The sequence below is a fragment of the Leptopilina heterotoma genome, unplaced genomic scaffold (assembly GCF_015476425.1).
Source record: "Leptopilina heterotoma isolate Lh14 unplaced genomic scaffold, ASM1547642v1 Lhet_27, whole genome shotgun sequence".
In the NCBI taxonomy this organism is placed as follows: Eukaryota; Metazoa; Arthropoda; class Insecta; order Hymenoptera; family Figitidae; genus Leptopilina; species Leptopilina heterotoma.
In genome coordinates, this window is record NW_025110978.1 from 1,645,426 (window position 1) to 1,670,839 (window position 25,414).

A 25,414-nucleotide genomic window follows, 5' to 3' on the forward strand; every position below is an offset into this window, starting at 1 on the left:
GATTGTTTCTCAAAAATGAATTTTCATAAATTTTACCAACAAATTTTTAAATAATTGAATTCTTTTAACGAATTTTTGTCGAATTTTTAAGAATAATTATATTTTTCAAGGAATTCGATTTAAATTATACTAAAAATAATTGAAATTCTGCAATCATTTTGTAACTTCTCCAAATTTCAATTTTTTTTAGTGTTTTTAACAAAAATTATTCTGTAAATCAATTATTTTTAATAATTAATTAAATATCTATAATATTAAAAAATTTAATTAATTTCAGATGAATTTGAATTATTAAAATTTTTCAAAAATCTAAGTTCTTTAAAAATTCTAATTAAATTAAATCAAAATTGAAATTTTATAAAGTTTCAAATTAAAATCATTTGATGTTCATCTATTTATGAAAATTGTAAACACAACTCTTTTAAAATTCAATTAGTTTTGAAATATTCAAGTAAAATTAATCATTAAATAATTTATAAGCAATAATTTTATGATTGAAAAAAAGTGCAAATAATAAATTTTTTTAAAAATTAGGAAATTTTTCTCACTTATCGAAGAAGAAAAAGGATAATTATGAACGGAAAATTTTAGTTCCTTTAAAAAATATAAATTATTAACCAAAACTGAGAATTTTTGTGTGAAATAATAAATTTATTATTGAAATGGATGTGATTACATTATTTAGATTTCTTATCAGTAACATCTAATGCAATAAAGAGAATACTCCTTTTTTTTAGAAAGTAGATACTGTGCGCTCGCAAAATAGTAAACTACTCTTAATTTCGAATATTTACAAGAAGTAACAGATATGTTGTCTTAAAGGAACTCTACTAAATTCTACTTGTACTTTTTTAAGTAAAAAATCAAAAACTCTTTAAATAATAGATTTAAAAAATGAAAACAAAGAAATAAAATATCCTAGCGATCTAGCTAAGATATAATCTTCTATAATTATTATATATTTAAAGTCTATCGAAGTCTATCGAAAAAATTAGTTACAATCTCAAATATATACTAGTAAGTCAAATCTAAAGTCTTTTTTTATAATTTTTTTTTGCAAAAAAAAATTTTGTTTGAATTTTTTAAAGCTTATTACATAATACGGCAGATTTGTTTTCAATACTTCTCATTATTATAACTAATAATTATAATAATATGTATATTAGAATCATTAGTGCCGATTTTTCTACTTGTATAGTTTATCACTAATTTTTTATAAACATCTGCTTAATGTTTTTTTTCAATTACTATAAGATTGTGTTATAAATCTAAAATAATTGGCGAAAAAATTAAGAAAATTTAAAGTTAAGAGAAAAATGTAATCTACAGAGATTCGTTGAAAGTGCTTTAAAGTTTAATTATCTATCAACTATTGTTTTGAAATTGAACGTTTACCCGTTACTTTAAAAGCATTATTGGATTACGTAATATTTTAGAATAACATTAGAAGCAGTTTTATAACTTAAATTGTATTTATAATATATATTCTAGAAATAATGTCTCTCTATTAAAATTAGTCTAATTTTGTGATTTAAAACTTCCAGTAAATCACTCAAGATTTCGAAATATATTGTCGAAAGTTTAATATCACTCGTACAATATATTACTTGGATGCACAAAACAGTATTAATCTGAAAAAGAGAAAAAATTTTGTTAAATGAAAAAAATAAAAATGGCTAAAGTATTTAATTAATTAGTTTGAATAATTACCGGAAACTTATTGTTTTTGCAGCAAGTAGTCTGTTGCATTCGGCGGTATCTGGTAATGGTAGAGGTAAATAAGGACTCTCATTATCAGAATCCGAAAAATCGTGTTTATGAATTCTCGGATTGACTTTCATGTCGCCGAAAGGCCCTTTCAAAATTAAATAGTGAATTGGCATTGGGCAGGTTGTTTTCGATTTTAAGATGAGCTAAAAATTGAATTAATTTGTGGTGAATTATAAATTATGAGATATTATTTAGTCTGTTTAATAGAAAACAGTTTAATTAATTATTATTAAATATTTACTAAACATAAATTAACTCTCAAGGAAAATTTTTATAATAATTAGTAGAAAAATATAAATTTTTAATGATAAACAAATAGTTTCTGCTACATTAAATATTTATCAATAAATCAATTAACTAATTAATTAAAGAAAGTAAATTCAAATAAAAATTTGAAAAGTAAATTCACTTTAATTATTATTTAATTAATTATTTAATTATTAATTATTATTATACAAATTACAAAATTTTTTATTTTCAAATATGAATTTTTGAAAAATTTCAAATTCAAACTTAAAAAAAAATTCAATTATTATTAACTAATTTACTAATTAATTATTCTTGTTTATTAATTTCAAAAATTTAAATAAAATTCCTCGCAAGAATTCAATTATTTTCATAAATAATAACATTCTTCGTAAGAATTAAATTATTTTTATAAATAGTAACATTTTTTGGAAAAACTCAATTATTTTTAAACAAAATTTTAATAAAATTTCACTAAAGAATTCAATTTTTTTCTTAATTCGTTATAAAATCTTTGCAAAAATTCAATTATTTTCAACAAAAAAATTCCAGGAAAGAATTCAATTTTTTTTCGTTATAAATTGTTTCAAAACAATTCAATTATTTTCTAAAATTTTAATAAATTCTTCAAAACACAATTCAATTATATCAATAAATAGTAAAATTCTTTGCAAAATTCATTTATTTTTAATACAATTTTAATAAAATTTCATGAAAGAAACCAAATTTTTTTAATTTTCAATAATATTTTTATGAAAAAATTTAATTATTTTCTAAAATTTTAATAAATCCTTCGAAATAATTCAATTATATTTATAAATATTAAAATTCTTTGCAAAAATGCAATTATTTTCAAAAAAATTTTACGAAAGAATTTAATTTTTTTTCTTAATAATTGTTATAAAATCTTTGCAAAACTTCAATTATTATTTTCTAAAATTTTAATAAAATTCAATAATTAAATGTTTACTTTCAATTATTAACAAACACGATTATTTTACAAACTTGAAAAAAATTGTTCATAAAATTCAATTATTTAAAAAATTTTTAATTAAAATTATTATAAAAACTCCATTATTTAAAAAAAAAATTCTTCAAAAAGATAATTCGCGAGAATTACAGTTTTCAAAAAATTTTAATTTAAAACCTTCTAAAATTTCATTATTTGTGACAATTGTGAACTCAACTCTTTGAAAATTTAACTATTTTTGAGCTTTTAAGTAAAATTATTTGCTAAATAATTTAAAATATCATTGTCATAAAAGTTTTTCAACAATTTAATTATTATTTAAAATAAATTCAATATTTTCTTCAGTAAAATTCAATTATTGGCAAAAATTGAAAAAATTCAAAGTTTTTAATTTATTTTTAAAATATTAAAAAATTATTAAATTTTTAATAATTTAATAAATAATAATTTTTTTTTTTACAAATAAAAAAATCTAGGAAAATTCAACGTTTTTAAGTTTCTAGGCACCAAAGACCAGAATTTTTTTTTAGTAATTATATTTTTCCAATACTTTTGGATAAAATTCCCTGGCATTTCTCTGATTTCCCTAAACAACATCAATTTCCTACTTTTCCCTGTTAAAAAATGTCATTTATGAGTTACCGAACGAACAGTTAAACAAAATATAATTTACATAATTTTTTTTAATTAAAAAAATCTTTACCTGATAAGTCATGTCACGCTCTGAACTTTGAGTTGGATCACGTTGATTATTATTGATTCTCGCCTTTACAACCCATTGATGATTAAAAGCAGTGAATCGTGAAGTCTCGTAGAAAATTTTGTGAACAAACTCATCGGTACGATATGGTTTCATTTGCAAGTCTAGAAAAAATATAGAGAAATCAATTTATTATTATTTAAATAAAATTTTTTTTTATAAATAATTAAATTCTTCTGGGGAATTTAATTATTTTCAATACAATTTTAATCAAATTTCTCGAAAGGATTCAATTATTTTTAGAAACTGTAATAAAATTCTGGAAAAAATTCAATTGTTTTACAAAAAAATTTCATAAAATTCAATAATCAAATTTTTATGTACAATTTCTAATATACATACACGATTATTTTCAAAAGTTGAAAGAAATTCTTTGTAAAATTCAATTATTTTCATTATTTTCAATGAAAATTATTTAAAAAAACTATTATTTTCAAAAAACTTAATGAAATTCTTCAAAAGAATTAAATTATTTACGAAAACTGTAATAAAACGGTTCAAAAGAATTTAATTTTCTATCAATAATTTTAATGAAATTTAATAATAAAATTAATTACAATTGTTTACAAAATCGATTATAGAGAAATTCTTCAAAAGAATTAAATTATTTACGAAAACTGTAATAAATCGGTTCGAAAGAATTTAATTTTATATCAATAATTTTAATAAAATTTAATAATGAAATTAATTACAATTGTTAACAAAATCAATTATATTACAAAAAAGTTAAAGAAATTTTTCAAAAGAATTTAATTAATTTCAATATATGAATAAAATTCCTTGAATTAATTTAATTATTTTAAAAAATTGTAAGTGTTCCTTTTCTAGTTGTTTTTCAAATACATTACCGTTAAATGTAATTTTTTCATAAGACAAAAGTTCAAAGACATTGTCATATAATCGACGAGCTTCCAATGTTTTTGTATCAATGTCAGTTAAAGCTTCCATGACATCGGCGCCAGTACGATGAGGATGTACACAATGTGCTTCGTGTTCTGGTGATTCATGATTAGGCCCTCTCCAGGGACAACCAATCCTGCTGTATTTGCAACTTGTTATTCTGACAATAAAATAAAAGTCATTAATATTTCTGTGCGTCGCTATTACTATAATTAATTAATACTGTAATAAAGGAGGAAAATATTTACACAAAGAAAAATGTAGAGTAATTTTTACTATTTTCGGTTTAAATTTTTTTTTACATTCCAAGTACATTTTACTAAAATTTACTTTCGAAAATAGTAAAAATTGACAAAAATTTGTTCTCTTGTTTAATAGAAATCTTTCGTCTCCACTAATTTTCATTCATGAAAAATAAAATTTCCCTCTTCAAGAAAAAAATGAAAACGTAAAAAAAGGAAATTTTTCAAAAAAAAGTAGAATTTAAAGTTTCTCTAATAAAATTATTCGATTTTTCTATTTTATTTTTTTAGCAAAGACTAAGGAATAAGTGATTTTCCATTTCAGGGAATTTTATTCATTCTTTAATTATTTGGAGTTAAAAAAATATTTGCCTTAAATTCAGAATATTTTCCTTTTTTTTGCATAAAAAATCTGATAATTATTGCAAATAATCTTTTTCTTGGATTCAAAATTTGTATTAATTCTTCTTCTTCAAGTGATTGTTATCAAAAAGTAAATAAATTGTTTCAATAATTTTAAAGTTGTTCTTTCACAATTTTAATTTGTAGGTGTAAATTAATTTTCTAAAGAAAATAAAATTTGAAATTGTTCTTGAATTTAAAAAATTTGGAACAATTCGTTTTGTTAAATTGAGATTGTTCTCCGATTCTTAAATTTGTATAAATTAATTTCCTCAGAAATATAAAATTAAAAAAAATCGTTTCAATAAATTAAGATTGTTCTTCATTTTTTAAATTTTATAAAAGAAAAAAAATTTGAAATAATTTGTTGCAAAAAATTAAAATTCATTTTCATCTTTTAGCAAAGAGTGAAAGCTAAATAATTTTCTAATTCAGTAAATTTATTCATCAAATTAATTTTAAATTAAAAAATTGTCTCTATATCCCCAAAACTAAATTTTTAAATATTCAATTCAGTAAATTGAAATTATTTTTCAATTTTAAAAATTTTTCTCAATTTCCTAAAACTAAATTTGGAAAAATTCGTGTCGTTAAACTGAGACTATTTTTCAATTTTAAATTTGTATGAAACAATTTTCTAGAGAGAATAAAATTTGAAAAAATTCGTTTCAATAAATAGAGATTGTTATTCAATTTTTACAATTAATCTCAATTTCCCAAAACTAAATTTGGAAAAATTCGTTTTAATTAAATTGAGATTGTTCTTCAATTTTGAAATTTGCATGAACTAATTTTGACAGAAATATAACATTAGAAAAAATTCGTTTCAAGAAATGAAGATTGTTCGTCACTTTTAAAATTTGTTTCAATTTCATAAAAAAATTTTTAACAATTTGTTGTAATAAATTGAGAAATATGTTCATCTTTTAGCAAATACTTAAAGCTAAATAATTTTTTTATTCAGTAAATTTATTTACCAAATTAATTTCTAGCTAGATAAAAGTTCAAATTAAATTCAGACATTTTTTTTGAAATTTTTTTTTCAAAATTTCTGACAATTTTTGAAAATAGTCTTGAATTTGAAGCTAAAATTCGGCTACATTTTTTTAGTGATTGTTTCATAAAAATAAAAACGTCATCTCAATAACTTGAGATTTTTTTCGAATTTTAAATTTGTGTGGATTAATTTTCTAAAGAAAATAAAATTTGAAAAAATTCGTTTCAGTAAATAAAGATTGTTTTTCAATTCTTAAAATTTTTCTCAATTTTTCCAAAATAAATTTGGAACAATTCGCTTCGTTAAATTGAGATTGTTCTCCATTTTTTAAATTTGTATTTAAATTAATTTCTTCTGAAATATAAAATTAAAAAAAATCGTTTCGATAAATTAAAATTCTTCTTCACTTTTTAAATTTGTTTCTATTTCATAAAAGAAAAGAATTTGTAACAATTTGTTGCAATAAATTGAGATTATTTTTTTATCTTTTAGCAAATACTTAAAGCTAAATAATTTTCTAATTCAGTAAATTTATTTACTGAATTAATTTCTATCTGAATAAAAGTTCAAATTAAATTCAGACCTTTTTTTTTGTTCAAATTTCTGACAATTTTTAAAAACAATCTTAAATTTGGTGCAAAAATTTGGCTGAATCGTTTTTTAATACCTAGTGAATGTTTCATAAAAACAAAAACTCCGTCTTAATAAATTGAGATTTTAAATTTCATATGTAATTTAAAGATTTTTCTCAATTATTTTCCTCAAAAAAGACAAAAAAATTTGTGTTAAAAATGTGTCTCATTAAATTGATAATAATATTCAACTGAAAATCTATTAAACATTTTCGAATTCGTCTCAAATGAGAATATTCACAGCATTTAGAGAATAATAATCACCATGAGAAATTTTTCTTTTCTTTTATATCTCATTTTAATAAAAAAATATACCTTTCTTCACACAGTGAATCTTCATGTCGTTCCAAAGAATTTCGTGAGAATTCTTTAGCGCAATATTGACATTCAGCAGGCAATTCGGAAACAGCTTTCTCAACCGCTAAATTTCTCGATGCCGATGTCTTGCTGATCTCAATTCGGCAATTTGGACATGTTGCCAATTCGTCACGAAGTCTGGCATCGGCCAGAACATGAGTGAAGCAGCCAGCGCACATCAAGTGGCCATTGGTGCACTGTGAACACCAATTTATTAAATATTTCGTATATCATCCGTAAATTTTGCTCAAGAAAAAAAAATAGCATTGCAAATAGAAAAGAACATCATTTTTATATATTTTTCAAAAATATTTAAATTGAAAACAATACATGCAAACACATTGTTCGCGAGTATTTTTCAATTATTATTCACATTTTGCTTTTTTTTATTTTTTCCTTTAAAAATGTACCCCTTCACAAATATGTATTATTCTACATGAAATATTATAACTAAACTATATTATACTCGTTACCATTAATTTGATGTATTAAAACCTGAAACACAAAATCGTATGGGCGTAATTAATATATTTTGCGAGAAGTAATGCGTCTATCAGATTTAATGACACAAAATTATAATATTTTTTTTCTTTTTTTGAAATACAATTTTAAATATTGAAAATTAAAAAAGAAACTAAAAAAGTGGAAATGGAGAATAAGGAGATAACTACAAACTAAGGATAATATCGGGATATTTATTACTAAGGGTAAATTCAAAAATAACTGACTAATGACCTTTAATTTCGTTTATTATTTTCAAAATACTTCAAGCTGTATACATATAATACAAAAATGGCTTAGAGATTTTTGATTTCTCTCTCACTCTCACTCTCTCGTTGATTAAACATAAATCTTGACATTAATTTTTTTCTCTCTCGTAGATTCTGAACATTCCTCCTAAGAAACTATACATTAGTTTCTTTCTTTCTTGGTTTTCTCGACACGTAAATTCGAGTAATATTATTGCTAATTGATTCGTGTTCTAATAAATAACTAAAAAAAACATTTATTAAAAATTCTCACAATTTTAATTTATATAAATTTAATTCTAAAATTTCGCACTTGATAAGTTCGCAACTAATTTAATTATAAAATATTATAAAAATAAATTTATTTTTTAAATGTATTCATTTTTTCAAAAATTTATATATTCTACAAATATTTTTTTCTTTTTCGATCCACAAAAAATGTACAAATCATAAAAACCTATTCTGACAATAAAAAAAATTTTTTTCTTCTGCTAATTTATTATTTAAAAAAAATTAAATTCTTCAAGAATTATTTCCTCTTTAAAAATAATCATAAAATTGAACGCGTAAAAATATTGCATTAAAAGCGAAAAATTATTTTTCATAAAAAATTGCTTTTAAATTGGAAAAATTTTTTATTTTCAAAAAAAAAAAATTCATGCAGTACCTACCTTTGATACTTAAGTATCATTATTATTTTTTAAAAATTCATGATCTCTTACCTTTTTCATTATAATAAGTTTACTTTATATTTTTATTATCTTCGTAAAATATTATCGCTCATAAAAATCTTGTCACAAGTTTTTACTGATATTTTTTATGCACAAAAACTTTTGAAAATTGAAAATTATAAATCAGAAATTATCTTTAAAAATTATTAAAAGTCATTAAAAATTATTAAAAATCATTAAAAAGTATTAAAAATTATTTTAAAAAAAGAAATTTTAATTATATTGGAAAAAATTAATTAGCCGGTAGATATTCTTTAAATAAATATATTAATTAATTTATACAAATTTTTTTTATTGAATGTAAATTTTGAAATTTACATTTGAGGGGAAACAGCAATGGGAAATAGGAAAAGGGACATTTTTAAAATATAACCGAGTGAGAGAGAAAAAAATGGATTGCCTACTAAAAAGCAGTTTATCTGCGGCAATTGATAAATTTGTAAAATAAAATACTACCAATTATTGTAGTTTTCTTTTAAAAAAAATCATTCTTTTAAAAATATTTTTAAAAATAGATTAAAAAAAAAGATTTTTAAAAAAAATGTTTAAAAAAGATTTATAAATAAATGTTTAAAAAAGTTTTTTGAAAAAGTTTTTTTTTTCAAAAAAAGTTAAACGCAAAAACTTCTCTGAATTGCAAAGATTTGTTCACGAAAATTGAAAATATTGTGTAACAGGTTAAAAATTACACGATTTTTTATTTCTTTGTTATGTATTAAAAATCGTCTTTGCTTTCTAATAAAGTGGTAAAAATTAAAACAAATTTTTTTTGCATAATTTCTAAATAGTTAAATTGAAAAATTATTAAAATTCCATATTATGGATAAAATTTAAATAAATGTTAATATAATTTTAAAATAAATTTTAATAAATAAAATTAAAAATCGTCTTTGCTTTCTAATAAAGTGGTAAAAATTTAAAAAAAAAATTTTTTTCAAAATTTCTAAATAGTTAAATAGAAAATTTATTAAAATTCCATATTATGAACAAAATTTTGTTAAGAAAATTCTAGAAAATAAAAGCTCTGGAAATCATATTACGCAACATGTTTCCCAACAAAGGAACAAAGTAGATTCTCTCTCAGCACGTAACTTCCCATGTCAACAAAGATCAGCTGTTTTTTGATGTTCACCGAGAAACTTGATTTTAAAACCGTAAATATTCGAAAAACGAACTATAAACATGATTTTTTCTTGCAAATGATAATGAAGGAACATTGAAATATTAACGGTGAATGAAAATTATTTCAAATAGAAATAATTATGACATTGAAAAAAGAATGGCGGCGTAAGCATTATTATCGTTTTAGAAACGACAATCAAAATGTTGTTTAATAAAAAAATAAATAAAAATTTACATGAAAAACGAATTGCCTTCTCGATTTTTCTTAATTTAAGAAAATTTGTTTTTTTAATAATTAGTAAATGATATTTAATAGGAAATAGTTTCGCATACCTGATAAACAGCTGCCCTGGGTAAATCGAGGCAGACAGCACAGCACAAGATGCCACCCAATCTATGTTCCAATTTTTGTTCCGTTTTCCCTTCGGCGCGAAGGACTTTACGCCTTTTTGCATCGGGCTCAAGGAAATCCTCGCTTTTTTCAACATCCTCACGAATTTGTGGCGCTGGAACAACTTGCTCTGAAATTCCACTCGACGAAGCAACCTCATTGCTCGGATCTGCCATTTTGAGTGTTTTGATTTTTCCTGGACGAGACGTGCGAGAACTGCGCAGATGTCAAGTACGCAGTTAATAATTTTCTTTTTCCTTTTCTATATAGAGAAACACATTGCACGGTGATAGGGAGAGAGAATGTTTTTATCATTTATTATGTCTTACGATTATTTACGTTTCTGTTTATATTATCATTTTTATACACACGTGTCAAAAAGTGAAAAAAAAATAAAAACAAAAAACAATTGAAAAAAATGATAGTTTTTTTTTATTCTTTACAGAAATGTAAATTTTTTTATTATTATAAATATGTAATAGGGAGTATGTAACGATTAACGGAGTGCATTGCCCAGATGACCTCGCTAGGAATGTCAAATGAGTTACAACAGCGTCCATGAAATAACTCCTTTATAATTATATCACCAAGTGTCAAATTACATAAAAATATTAACAATTCAAGGGAATTATTTTTACTTTAAATTTATTTTAAAAGAAGGCGGAAACAAATTAAGTCACTGAAAGGTTTAGGGACAGTTTATTACAACTGCGTAGGTGGGTACTGCGTCACAAACGTCAAAAAATAATTAGTTAAATAAACTGAAATAATCTTTGAAAAAAAACAACAGAAATATGAAAAATGGTTAAATTTGTTATTATTTACACTCACCTTTAATTTCCCTTCTGTCTGGATGGTTTTATATTAACTTGTTGAGAGCTGGTGATTATGAAATGTCAGGTAGATTTACAGCAACGAGTCAAACAGCTGATGCAAACGATGCACATCCACACACTGAACGAACTCTTCCCTCATTCTTCTTTTTGTTGTAAATGTTATTGCCCTTCGGATAGGAGGGATAGGAGCATACACTATTATGCGGCTATTATTTCCAGTCACGATCGGTATTTTACCGAGAAATTTACCTGATCAGCGCACTGGATTAACAATAGAAAACCTGAACCTGAAAAAATCGATCTACGTCATAATAAAACAGTGATATCTCATTGGTCAAAAATTATTCTTCTCTATGGGGATTTCAAATTTAGCGCGCTTTATTTCAACCAATAAGCGCCGTGCAAATTTCAATATTAAGCGCGCAAATTTGTTTAAATTTTTGAATTTTTTTAATGAAACAAATTTATCACTCCGAGTTGAAGACTCGGAGTGATCCATTTCTTCATGTTTTACAATAATTAAGTTACTGTAACTTCTTCAAAATTATTTCCATCATTTCAACACAATTATTATTTTCTAGAATTTTTAAATTAAATTCTTCTTTAAATCAAATTATTTTTAATAATTTTTTAAAAAGATCACTGAGAATTTTCAATTCCATTTGTTTACAATTCAATTTTACGAAATTTCATCGATTATTTGGAAATTCTTCAATTAAATATATATATTAGAAAATAAAAACTTAAAATAATTTTCAAAAAATTCCATTAATCTTTTTGAGAAAAATTAGTTGCATAGAATTTTTAATTAAAAGTATGAAAAATTTAAATAATCAAAGATTTTAATTTGAAACCTTGATCACAGGACAAGAAGTTCAATCCAAAAAATCCAGACCGAAAATTTCCAAGAAAAAAAGTCCAAAGTACAAAAAATCAAAAATAAAAATGTCCAAAGTCAAAAAATCCAAAATAAATAAAAACGACCAAAACAAATAAAGAAAAAATGTGAAAAAGCCACGTTTTTACTTTTTATGCTATAAAATCGAAATTTGAATGTTAATGTTAAAATCGCAGGATTTTAATTATTTACATAAATAATAAAATTCAATATTATTTTTATAAATAAAAAAATTTTTCACAAAAATTCAATTATTTTTATAAATAAAAAAACTTTCACAAAAATTCAATTATTTCCATAGATAAAAAAATTTCAATTATTCTATAACATTTTTAAAACAATTATTCCAAGAAATAAAATTTGATATTTTCAACAATTTTGATAAAATTCTTTATAACAATTCAATTATTTTTTTTAATTGTAATTATAATTAAATTACTCGATTATTTTAATTATTTTCAGAAATTTAAAATGTTAAGTTTACCAACTTTCGATTCACAATCATCGAAATTAGCAACTCAAAAAAAAAGACAATTTTATTCAAAATTTTATTTTTTATGAAAATAATTAAATGTTTAAAATCCATTTATTTACAATTCAATTTAACGAAATTTCGATTATACGAAAATTCTACAATTAAATATATATTAGAAAATAAAAACTTCAAATAGTTTTAAAAAAAATTCAATTAAACTTTTTCAAAAAAATTAATTCAATAGAATTGTTAGTTAAAAGTATGAAATGTTCAAATTTTCAAAAATTTTAATTTGGAACCTTTTCAAAATTCAATTCTTTATAAAAATTCACGCTATAATGTTTTTAATATTCAATTATTATATAAAATTTTAACTAAAATTCAATTTCAACTCAATTTGATTAGAAAATTCTACTAGAATTCAATTATTTAAATATAAAAATAAATAGTTTATTGAATAATTGAATATTTTATCATCAAATTTTTAAATAATAGAATTCAATTGACGAACTTTTATAAAATTTTTGAGAATTACATTTTTTGAGGAATTCAATTAATTTTGAAATATTTAAGAAAAAATTATTTATTAAATAATTTATAAGTAATAATTTTATGATAGTTCTTCAAGAATTAAGTTATTTAAAAAGAAATTCTTGTCAGAAATATAAAAAATTGAAGGTTTTCTATTAGAATTCGTGGTAATTTCATAGTTTATGAGACAAACAAAAAGGACACCAAAATTTAGAATTTTCGTATGAATTCTAAAAATTAAATTTTTTCCACCACTTTTAAAAAAAATCCCAAACATTTACCTGATTTCCCTGATCAATTCTCCTTTCCCTGTCTTTTCCCTGAATTCCCTGACCTGTGGCAACCCTGAAATTAATAAATAAATTAACAATTATTTTACTTCTAAGTTATAATTAATTTACTAATTTTCTTCCGAAAATTCAAAATAAAAATTGAAGAAAAAAATTCTAACTGTAAAATGAAAATTATCTTTTTAAATGAAAATTAACTAAAAATTTTCTTTACCGATTTTCTAAAAATTGAAAAGCAGTCGATAAGCTTTGTATAAGAATTATTTCTACAAAAATTATTAATTATTTTTATTTTTATAAATATTAAGTATATAAAGCACTTGCACTGTTATTATTAGTATAATGAAACCTAATTTTCTATTTACTTAGCATTGCTCTTAGTACTGACAAAAACGACATATTCATTTTAACAATCTGCGTAAAAAACATAAGGAAATTTAACACTTTTGATAAATAAATAAAAAGCTTATCGATAGTAAAATCTTTCATAAAATAAAATTTTTTGATGAAATATAATAAATTCGAAAAGTGCGTTAATTACCAAAAAAAATTTAATTTAGTATTATTTATGAATTAGTACTCACAGCAGTAAAATTTTGTAATGTCATATCATAAAATCCTCCTGCTGAAATCATTAGAGGATGCTGTGTTCTTAATATTAGAAGAAAAATACTCTTCGACGATTTCACTGGTAAATTAGTTCAAAATGATTGATAGGCGGCCATTCCAACTTCAATCGCCTGTGAATAATAATTCCCTTATCAATTATCAATTTTTCTTTAAGAAAAAGGAAGAAAATTGCAATAAACTCAATTTTAAAAACACACCTGATCCATTAATTCTTGTCCTGATCAACAGAACAAAAGAATTTGAAGAAAATTCGCCACTGTCAAGCCAAAATACTAAAAGCATATAAAACCAATTCACTGGAGTTTCGTTCAAAGTCTGAAACAGCAAAAAATATACAACAAAATTAAATTATTAAACAAATATTTAATTTCTAACTATTGTCAAAATATGTCAACGAAATTGCAAAAAAATGATACAATGATACAAGAAAAAAGAGAGGAGGAAATAATACAACTTTTAAAAAATTAATAATAAATTAATTTTTGAAAAAATAAATTTACTTTTTCTCTATTGTCAAGAATTGTTAATTTTATATTGTTTCGAAAACAATACTCTCATTGAACGAACAGAACTAATAGTAAATAATAAACAAAAATTTTTTTTCTAATATTTTTTAGTTAACTTTTCAGAAAAAAAAAGAATTGTCACTTGTATGGGAAAAAAAGGTTTCAATTATAATTTAATACTTTGTATTGTTAATAATTCAACTTTTGACATATTTGTTGACATTCAGATTGTCATTGCTGACAGAATAATAAATTCTACTTTTGATAATATAATCTTTAACTTGGAATATTTGTACATAATGAAAGAAATTAATTCAAGATAAACTTTGTAATTCTGAATTTGTCTTATTATTATTATGATAAATATAGTAAAAGCAGAAAAGCAATTTAAATTCAGTGTTACTTTGAAGAATGCGAAAGTAACACGAAAAGTGATAATACCAAAATTTTCAAAAATGAATAACAGTGTTAAAACTCCTCTATTATTAAAGTGCGTGAAAACAATTTCTATTTTTATGAATAATAAGGCAATTGGATAAATATTTATAAAAGTGCAATTTTTACTTATTTAGACAATTACAGTGGTTTTTTTTAAAATAGAAAGAATTACTCGTGTTTATTTTTTTTCAAATAAACAGAAAATGAAAATTACAAATATTGATAAAATTTTATATCTTTTTAGATTTTAATTATTTTTTAACAAAATTTAAATTCTTTGCGAATTTTGAGATTTTTTTATGAACTATTTTTTCAATTCTTTTTAAAATTATTAGATAAAGAAAAACATTTTGCAATATAGAAATTTCTTTCTTTTTTCCAGTGACGAAAATCAAATAAATTTGAATTATCGGACTAATTATCCTAATTATCAAATTAAATCGAAAAATTTAAAAAGTTTTAATGAAAATGATAAAAATAACAATAATAATAATGACTATTCCATTATTGTTGGACGGTATTCTTCAAATTCTAAGGGTGTCACGGCACAGGTAAATTAGTGTTTTCGAAAAAAAAGAGAAAAAGAAAATTTAATTAATTCCAATAGGTTTGTAAATAATTTCCATTTTTCAGTGTTTGGTAATAGGGGCAGTATTTATATTAATGGCAGGTTGTGGAATGCCAATCGGGTACAGTGCAATTCTTTTACCCCAATTATTAGAAAATAATGGAACTCTTCATATTGACACTGAAACAGGATCTTGGATAGGTAAGTCATTTGTTTGTTTTGTTTTTCAATTCTTATTGGTTAATAATTTTCATATGTTTTATATTTTATTCTCTTATTTTCTCTATTCTTTTCTATTTTTCTATTGTTCATATTTTCTCATCCTATTTTCTTTGAGGAATTTTTATAATAAACGTTTAAATTATGATCATGAAAGATCATGAATCAAGATGCAGGTTCAAGGTGAGAAAGGAGTATTTTGACCCTTGCGAGATAAAATTATTACGAGAATAGTTTAGAATCGCGTTATAACACTGACCTATATTTGATATCATTGCATAATTTTATCAATCTCAATGTCATACATTATTTAGAAATTATTTTCAATTATTATTGACAAAAATAAAAGTTTATTGGACAATTTTGCTATTAAAACTACTGAAATTCAAATAAATAATACTAATAACTGATAATTATGAAACTTTAATTAATATTTATTAATTGCCTGTTTATTGTGTATATTTGATTTATCTCAAAATATTTCTCTTTTTCATTTTTTTCTTTCCTTTTTCTTTCTTTTTTTCTTTAAACTACTACAATAGAAAATATTGTTTAACGTAACTAAGAAGTAATATTGTCATAATTTTTTAATTTCTTTTGGATAATTTGTGAAAAATTTGATTTTTTTGAACAGAAGAGAATATTTTCTAGGGAAAATCTAGAAAAAAGTTCTAAAAAAATAATAAAACGTTTTGTTTGCTCTTTTGTTCTACTCAGTGAAAATGTTTACCAATTCAAATTTGAAGAACGAATTTTGTGATACTATTTTTGTAAGAAAAATTTATAAATTATTTGATTTTCCGTAATTTTTCGTCAAAAAGTGGATTTATTCTTAATTTTAAATGGTAACATTTTTTATAAAGAAATGTTTAATTTTTAAACATTTTATACTTTTGACTTTAAAATAATTTAATTCTTGCATATAATTTTAATAGAATTTTTGAAAACAATTAAATTATTTCGAAGAATATTATAAAAATTTTTGAAATAATTACATTTTTACGAGGAATTCAATTAAAATTACATATGTATGTAGAAAATAATTTACTTTTTATTAAGAATTTTATCAACGATTATTAAACCAATGAATTCTTATAAAGAATTTTTATATTTTGAAAATAAAACGATTCTTTCGAGAAATTTTATTAAATCTTTTTTGAAAATAATTGAATTCCTTGGAAGAATTTTATTATATTTTCTAAAAATAATTGTATTCTTAGGAAGAATTTTATTAAAGTTATATAATAATTGAATTTCTTCAAAGAATTTGATTATTTATCAAAATAATTGAATTCTTGAAAATTTTTTTTAAATTGCATTAAAAATGATTGAATTCCTGCGAAGTATTTTATTATTTATGAAAATATTTGAATTCTTTTAAAGAATATTGTTGAAATTTATGAAAATAATTAAATTATATTTCTAGAAAAATTATTAAAATTGTATTGAAAATAATAGAATTCTTGTGAAGAACTAAATTTTACAATTTATCAAAATAATTGAATTGTTTCGAAGAATTTTATTAAACTTTTGGAAAATAATTAAATACCTGAGAAGAATTTTATCAAAATTTTTAAAATTAAAACAATTGAATTTTTTTGAAGAATTCCATTTAAATTTAAAAAAAACAAAATTGAATTCTTTTGAAAAATTCTATTAGAACTGTATTAAAAAAATTGATTTCTTACATAGAAATTTATTATTTACGAAAGTAATTGAATTATTACGAAAAATTTTATTAAAATTATTAAAAATAAAAAAATTCTTTCGGAGATTTAATTAAAATTGTATTGAAAATAATAGAATTTCTGAGTAGAAATTTATTATTTATAAAAATATTTGAATTCTTATAAAGAATCTTATTAAAGCTTTTAAAAATAATTGAATACATTCGATAAATTCTATGTAAATCGTATTGGAAATAATTAAACTTCGTCAAAAAATGTTATTCAATTTTTTTAAATAATTGAATTGATTTGATAAATTTCATTAAAATTTTAATGAAAATAATTAAATTCCTGCAAAGTATTTGAATATTTATGAAAATTATTGAATTCTTGAGTATTTTTTTACATGTATTAAAAACAATTGAATTTAGAAGAATTTTATTAAATTCTGTAAAAATAATTGAATTCTTTCCAGAAATTTTATTTAAATCCTTTTGGAAATAATTGAATTTCTGCAAAGATTTTTATTATTTATGAAATCAATTGAATTCTTGAGAAGAATTTAATTTAAATTTTTGAAAATAGTAAATATTAACAATTAATTAGTTCCAAAGTGAATTTTTAAAAATTTCAACTCTAAAATTATTCAAACTTTGAAGTTAATATTTGAAAATAATATTTTGCTAGTTTTTAACATTTTGAAATAAATTCATTTTTTACATAATAATAATTTTCATTCGTAATGACTCACTTAACTAACTTCGACTAATTATTTAATTTAAATTTAAAACTTAACCAACTTTATTATTTTAACCTAACATTAATTTATTTAACTTTAAAAATTTAATACTTTTTCTAATTTCACGTAATCTAAAGAAGGTGATGAATAAACAATTTTTAATTTGTGCCAAGGACTTGTTATGACATCTATTATTCAATTTTTTCCTGTCTTCATTAACAAAATATTAGAAAACATGGCATTTTACAAATGAAAATTATGATTAAATGAATTAAATTCAAATCTAAAAAATTACAATTTTTATAAATCACTTCCCTTGAAAATATTTTCTCTGGTTGAAAAACAAAGCAAATTTTCCAAAAACAATCACAATGATAATATTACTTCTTAAAAATGATCCTTTTCATTGAATACGAAAGTTTTCTTTCGTGAAATTATTCCATTATAAATTGATTCATCGATAAGATGTGGAAAATTTCTGTTCGAGCTTTCTCATTGAGGGAAAGCAATGAACTTATAAAGGAGAAATGATAATATTATTATAATGCATCTCAAGATTTCACAATCACAAAAACATTTTATATAAGAAATGAAATTCATCAAAAATATGGAAATTTACAATATTTTCCTCAAATATGAATGGAATAATGTAAAGAAAGAAAAAGAAAAGAAAAGAAAAAAAAGAGGTGAAGTAAAAATTGTTACCTGCACTAGAAGTGAACTGTAAATTTGAATAAAATTACAGCATCAGTGCACAGTTTGGCAACGCCAATTGGAGCCATAGTTTCTGGACCGATAATGGAATTTATTGGAAGAAGAGGATCACTTCAATTTGCAGCGATTCCTCTTTGTTCTGGCTGGATAACAATGGCTTTCGCTAAATACGTTCATCACATATTCATTGGGAGAATTCTATCTGGATTCGCTGTGGGATTAACTGCAGTTCCGTCTCAGGTATCTGAAAAATTATAATTAATAAGTACCATTCAATATTTTAAAAAAGTATCTAAAAAAATTTTCTCTATTATTTGACAATTTTTTTTTCTTTTTTCTTTAAAAGGTAATTTTATCAGAAATGGCAGATCCAAAACTTCGAGGAATGTTAGTGGGTGGCACAATAGCAGCATATTCAGCGGGAATTCTTTTTATTTATACATTAGGTGCAATTTTAAGATGGGACTTTGTAGCCATTTACGGGACAATTCCATCAATTATAGGATTTTTCACTCTTTGTATGATTCACGAAAGTCCTGCCTGGCTAATTAAACAAAATCGAATGGAAGCTGCCAAGAAGGCACTTCTTTGGCTCAGAGGAGGCGACAAATCTCAGGTAAAGTGAAACAAATATTTTATAATATTTACAAGAAAAACAATATTTTTAATACTTATATCTCCTTTTTTGGATAAATAAAATTGTTGTAAACGAAATATTCAAATCATTGTAAATTATACAATTATTATTATTAATGATAAAGAAAAATTTCTAAAACCATATAATTTAAATAATAAAGATCTTAAACATATTTTTTTGGTCATTAGGCTAAACAAAGAAATTTAAGATCTTTATTATTTATTATTATTATTATTATTATTATTATTATTATTATTATTTAAAAATAATGACTACAATAATAATAATAATAATAATAATAATAATAATAATAATAATAATAATAATAATAATAATAATAATATAATTTTTTAATTTCCTGAATTGAAAATTGTTTATATTTGATAATTGATTTTAATTTTAAAAAAAGTTAGTGGGTAATATCCATAATTTATTGAGAAATGTATTAGAATATAAATATTTTGCAGGTAATAATTGAAGCTTCTATTCTAGAGGCAAGAGCAAATGCTAATTTTGTCGGAAAGTCAATTAATCCTAGTTTGAGAGAAAAAGCTTTATCAGTATTTTCAAGAATGTTCAATCCAGGCGTCATTAAACCAATGATTATAATTAATGTCTTTAATGTTCTCCAACTCCTCAGTGGAACATATGTAATTATCTTTTATGGAGTTGATCTCATGAAACACATAGGTAAGTTTTAAAATTATTTTCATACTTTATTTTTAACTGTAGTAAATGTTATGCGCAAAATGCGGTATTTGATTTAATTATTATTATTATTACTATTTTTATTACTATGGAAATTACGAAATTATTTATTTTTAAATATCAACCTTAATTTCTAAATGATTTCAAACTGAAAATTTTAAAAATTCACTTTTTAACTAATTAACTATTATTATATATTATTTTTATAAAAATTAAAACAAAATTCTTCACAAGGAATAAAGTATTTATACAAATTGAAATAAAAATCATGCCAGGGATTCAATTGTTTTCAGTGCAATTTTAATAAAATTTCTCAGAAGAATTCAATTATTTTTAAAAAATGTAATAAAATTCTTCCAAACAATTGAATTATTTTCAGAATTTTTTATGAAATTCATTACAAGAAGTCAATTATTTAAATATTCGTTTTTAATATTACAAATAATAAAATTTCTGGAAAGAACTTAATTATTATTAAAAATTTTAATCAAATTTTTCACATGTATTCAAACACTTTTATTTCATCGCAAAATTTAATTCAATATAATTTAAAAGAAATTAATTAATTTCAAGAAAATTTTAATAAAATTCTTCGCAAAAATTCAATTACATTTCTAAATTTTGATAGAATTCTTCGAAAGAATTAAATAAATTAAAATAATTTTAATAACATTCTTCAAAAGAATTCAGTTATTTTCAATACAATTTTAATTTTTCTTGAAAAAATTCAATTATTTTTAACAAAATTTTAATTGAATGTTTTGCAAGAATTCAATTATTTTCATAAGTAATAAAATTCTTTGTAGGAATTTAATTACTTCCAATAGGGTAAGTGCGTCAATTGTGGCGGGTGCTCCAATTATGGCGACTTTGTGAAAAATACAATTATTTACTATTTTAGAATAATTTAGTTATTTGAAAATGTTTGAAAAAGTTATTTTCGACCTAATTCGATATAATTGTACGAAAAGAAACACATTTAAACTATTATTAATTTAATTATTTAATAACAAAAATTGTGCCCCGCCATAATTGGCACATTTTTATTGAATGCACGTGCTTCAGTTATGGCGCGCAACACAACCTCTAAATGCACGTTATTTTTCTCGCCGTAATTGGCGCGCCAAAATTGACTCAATCGCGCCATAATTGACGTTTTTGATTTTATTTTTTATTGCTTTAATTTGTTTAAACAATTAATTTTTATAAAGTTTTTATTACCCACACAGCACCAAAACTTTCCTGAAAATTTATTAAAGATTTACTTGCAAACTTCGAAAAATTTACTTGCAAAGTTTAGTGAAAATTGTGTAAAGATTTAAATGTCCCTCTTAAATAAATGTTTATAGTCAAATTTTCCTAAAAATTTAACTTAAAACTTTCCTGAACATTTAAATTAAATTTTCGACTTCTCTCTTATAAGCGAAAATGTAACTTAAAACTTTCCTGAAAATTTAAATTAAATTTTCGCCTATATACAGTAGGCGAAATTTTTTTTTATATTTTCAGGAAAGTTTCACGCTAAACATTTATTGAAGTGGGACATTTAAATCTTTACAAAATTTTCACTAAACTTTTCAAGTAAATACTTCGAAGTTTGCAAGTAAATCTTTAATAAATTTTTAGGAAAGTTTCGGTGCTGTGTGGGTAATGTTTTATTGTCTGAATGACACTAGCTTTTAGTTTAATAAGCCATAGATTTACTTCTTTCATTATAATTTTTGAATTTTCTATTTCAAAGATGGCTAAACCAGAACCGCGCCATAATTGGCACACTTACCCTACGATGTAAATAAAATTTCTAAAAAGAATTCAATTATTTTTAAAGAATTGAATAATATTCTTCCAAATTCAATTATTTTTATTACAATTGAAAAAAATGTTCAAGAATTCAATTATTTTTAGAAAATATAATAAAATTCTTTTAAATTCAATTATTTTTAATACAATTGAAAAAAATGCTCAAGAATTCAATTATTTTTAGAAAATATAATAAAATTCTTCCAAAGAATTCAATTATTTTTAATAAAATTTTTAAAAAATGCTCAGGAATTCAATTAGCTTCATAAGTATTCAAATACTTTGCAAGAATTTAGTTATTTTCAATAGAATTTTAAGAAAATTTATCAAATCTATATAATTATTTTTAAAAATTGAATACAATTCTTTGCTGGAATTCAATTATTTCCAATACGATTTACATAGAATTTATCGAAAGTATTCAATCATTTTTAGAAAATTTAATATTTAATTTTAATAGAATTCTTCGAAAAAAGAATTGAAGCAAGAATTCAATCAATAAAATTCTTCAAAACAATTCAATTATTTGCTTAAATCTTAATAAAATTCTTCACATGAATTCAATTATGTTCATAAATAATAGAATTCTACACGTGAGGGGCTGTCCATAAATTACGTTACACGTTTAGGGGGGAGGGGGGGTTCGAGAAAATGTTATCATATGTTACATGGGAGGGAGGGGGTCAATCATCATTGTTACGTAATATTTATAAGGAACTTAATCTCTTTATAATGGATAAATTTTTGAAAAGCTGTCCCTTGCCGCCACTTCAATATAAGTAAAAATCGAATCATTTCGCGAACCGATTCTTGGGAATAATATACAATTTTTATTGTTAAAAAATCAATGTTATATTTTTGGTTGTTCAGTATGATTAATAAAATTATTCCTCTAAATGTTTTTTATATTTAACTTAATTTTGTATTGCTATTGTACGATATAAATACTAAAAATAACAGTAATAAACAAATTTGTTTCGAAAAACGTTAGTAAAAAAATATTTTTAAAAATTACGTAACATTGATAAGGAGGGGGGGGTGTAAAACGATTTTGTTACAACTTGTTACATAGGGAGAGGGGGGGTTCAAAATTTCACTAAAAACGTGTTACGTAATTTATGGACGGTCCCTGAATTGAATTATTTTCCATCCAATTTTAATTGAATTTCTCAAAAGAATTCAATTCTTTTTTTAATTTTGATAGAATTCTTCTCAGAAATTTAATTATTTTTAGTACAATTTAATTAAATTCCTCGAAAGAATTTAATTATTATCAAAAAATTTAATTAAATTTCTCAAAACAATTCAATTATTAATTATTTTCACAAATTTTAATTTTCTATGCAAGAATTAAATTTACATAATAATTATCAGATAAAATTTACAAAAATCATCACATTTCTTTTTAACAAAAATATTTTTTTGGAAGTAAAAAAAACTTATCTAATTATCGCAATATTACCAAAAAATGTAATTTTTAAATTATTGGTCGGTTAAGTTTAACTTCTAAAGTTAACCTTTTTAAGTAAATAATTTTAAAAATTAATATTTCGAAAATTTGGAATTTAAGATTACAAAATAACTCTCTAAGCGTCGAACTTTTGATTATAATAAAAAATCTAAAAATATTAAATTTACAGATAACCTATAATATTATGGTTAATGGGCTAAAGAAGTTTTTTTTATCTAATTTACATCTTAATTTTTTTTAATAAGACAAAAACTTTCCTCCAATTTCGAAAAAATGTGTAAATAATTAAAAAAAATGTGATAAATTTTTACCAGTAGAATATTAAATTCCAAATATTAATTTTTCCAATATGGCAAAGAATTTTTTTTTTTTGAAAATATTAAAAATTATCCTTTACGGATAAAAATTACCAAACTTTTGAAATGACTGACTAAAGAAGTCCTTGATCGTGCACTTTAAAAATAATTAGTTTATTAAATAATATTTTCAAATTTAGTTAAAATTATTGAATTTAAAAATAAACCTATAATGAATAATTACCTATAATAATTAAATATTCCCACTTGTTTAATTATCATTTTCAGACATTAATCGTTTGCCTCCTCTTTTCTGCTTTCAGGTGTAAATAATTTGAATAATTATTTATGGGCAGCTTTATTGGCCGTTATGAGATTAATGTTTTCTATTGTTGCTTGCTTCCTTTTGTTGAAAGTGAACCGTAGAACTCTCGCACTTCTCTCTGGTATTGTAACAGGATCATCGGCCTTAATTTTAGCGAGTTATTTATTACTTCAAAAAGGAATCTCTCCTTATGATGTAAGAATTCTTTTAAATTCTTTCTAAAGCATCCTTTGGGAAAACTGAAAATTTCAACAATAATATAGTTTTTTTTTACATTAATTAAACTAATGTCGTGAAATTTTTTTTTGTAACAGATTTACGTTCTTGGTTCATGTCTTCTAATCTATGTGGCAGCTAGTACGATTGGTTTTTTAACTTTACCAAGAATTATGGTGGGTGAATTGCTTCCTCATAGAGTCCGTGGTTTAGGTGGTAGCTTCACTTTCTTCTTATTTCACATAACACTTTTTGGAGTTACCAAATATTTTCCACAGGTGAGATTTTTTCTTCTCTGTCAGCTAAAAAATAAAATACTTTTATTGTATTTTTACTAGTATTAAAATACTTTTATTTTTTTATTTCTCTAATTATTATCGTATAATTGGAAAACAATTTTCAGATGTCAGAATCAATTGGCATGCCAGGAATATTTCTACTTTTTGCCAATTTTGCATTTATGACTGTAGCCTTCACTTATTTCTTTTTGCCTGAGACTAAGGATCGCACTCATCAGGAAATTGAAGATTATTTTCAAGTAAATTAAAATACAATAATAAAAATTTTTAATAAAATACTAAAATAATTCAATTATTTTAAACAAGGATTTTAACATAAATTTAATAATTTAATATTTTCATGTACAGAACTAATTAAAATGTATAAAAATTTTATTAATTTAATATTAATATTTATTTTTCACAGAAAGGGAACATTTTCTGGATTTCAAAAAAAGAAGAACGAAAACAAACTATTAATTTAATGACATACAACAATCAATATAAATAAAAAAATTTGTCAACATATCGAAATTGAAGTTTTGTGTTAACGTTTACAATATTTAAATCTAATATCGCAAATCATTTATTTTCAACTTATTTATTTCATCGAAATTGATCATATAGATTGTAAAAAAATATCGCAAAACAGGATTTAACATTATTATTTTCATTAGTTATAAAAATTATTTAAGTGACGAATCTAATTCTATTTGCTCGATTTTCTTCTATGACTGTTTATAATATTTGTTAATATTCATAATTTTGAAAAAATATTATTATAAGAATTATAATAATTGTAAAATAAAATAAGGAATTAATTAGTTAATCAATTACTTCTGCCTGATAACTTCTACTTGAAGTCAAACAATTTTCTAATAAAATATTTTAAATATGAAAATA

At 22.0% G+C, this 25,414-nt stretch overlaps 2 protein-coding genes and 1 long non-coding RNA gene across 4 annotated transcripts; 1 reads left to right on the forward strand and 2 right to left on the reverse strand.

Moving 5' to 3' along the window:
- Window positions 1–636: 636 nt before the first annotated feature.
- Window positions 637–11,396, reverse strand: LOC122503762 (cysteine and histidine-rich protein 1 homolog). Of its 2 annotated transcripts, none has more exons than XM_043614438.1 (7): window positions 11,101–11,396; window positions 10,212–10,485; window positions 7,235–7,473; window positions 4,595–4,806; window positions 3,690–3,850; window positions 1,711–1,913; window positions 637–1,631 (listed from the first exon to the last, which is right to left on the reverse strand). In XM_043614438.1, exons 2-7 carry the CDS (start codon window positions 10,443–10,445, stop codon window positions 1,604–1,606), a joined length of 1,077 nt encoding a protein of 358 aa, XP_043470373.1. In that variant the 5' UTR covers window positions 10,446–10,485; window positions 11,101–11,396; the 3' UTR covers window positions 637–1,603. The 2 variants fall into 2 exon arrangements, with proteins under 2 accessions (XP_043470373.1, XP_043470372.1); XM_043614437.1 differs by having other exon boundaries at window positions 10,212–10,531.
- A 2,628-nt stretch (window positions 11,397–14,024) lies between these two features.
- Window positions 14,025–18,895, reverse strand: LOC122503764. The gene is made up of 3 exons (XR_006301781.1): window positions 18,772–18,895; window positions 14,127–14,244; window positions 14,025–14,039 (listed from the first exon to the last, which is right to left on the reverse strand). It is a non-coding gene; the product is annotated as an uncharacterized LOC122503764 (long non-coding RNA).
- Window positions 14,783–25,412, forward strand: LOC122503760 (facilitated trehalose transporter Tret1-like). The gene is made up of 10 exons (XM_043614435.1): window positions 14,783–14,925; window positions 15,256–15,424; window positions 15,507–15,642; window positions 18,812–19,020; window positions 19,127–19,396; window positions 19,885–20,107; window positions 24,016–24,212; window positions 24,332–24,511; window positions 24,637–24,771; window positions 24,939–25,412. Exons 1-10 carry the CDS (start codon window positions 14,792–14,794, stop codon window positions 25,020–25,022), a joined length of 1,737 nt encoding a protein of 578 aa, XP_043470370.1. The 5' UTR covers window positions 14,783–14,791; the 3' UTR covers window positions 25,023–25,412.
- The last annotated feature ends 2 nt before the right edge of the window (window positions 25,413–25,414 follow it).

Excerpts from the sequence above, each read along its gene's own strand:
- LOC122503762 (XM_043614438.1), bottom strand. The coding sequence starts at position 10,445 with ATGGCAGATCCGAGCAATGAGGTTGCTTCGTCGAGTGGAATTTCAGAG. Across the intron at positions 7,474-10,211 it reads CCAGGGCAGCTGTTTATCAG|TGCACCAATGGCCACTTGAT; the intron begins GTATGCGAAACT and ends TGGTGTTCACAG. Across the intron at positions 4,807-7,234 it reads GATTCACTGTGTGAAGAAAG|AATAACAAGTTGCAAATACA; the intron begins GTATATTTTTTT and ends TTTTATTGTCAG.
- LOC122503760 (XM_043614435.1), top strand. The coding sequence starts at position 14,792 with ATGATAAATATAGTAAAAGCAGAAAAGCAATTTAAATTCAGTGTTACT. Across the intron at positions 14,926-15,255 it reads AAAACTCCTCTATTATTAAA|TGACGAAAATCAAATAAATT; the intron begins GTGCGTGAAAAC and ends TCTTTTTTCCAG. Across the intron at positions 19,021-19,126 it reads TAACTGCAGTTCCGTCTCAG|GTAATTTTATCAGAAATGGC; the intron begins GTATCTGAAAAA and ends TTTCTTTAAAAG.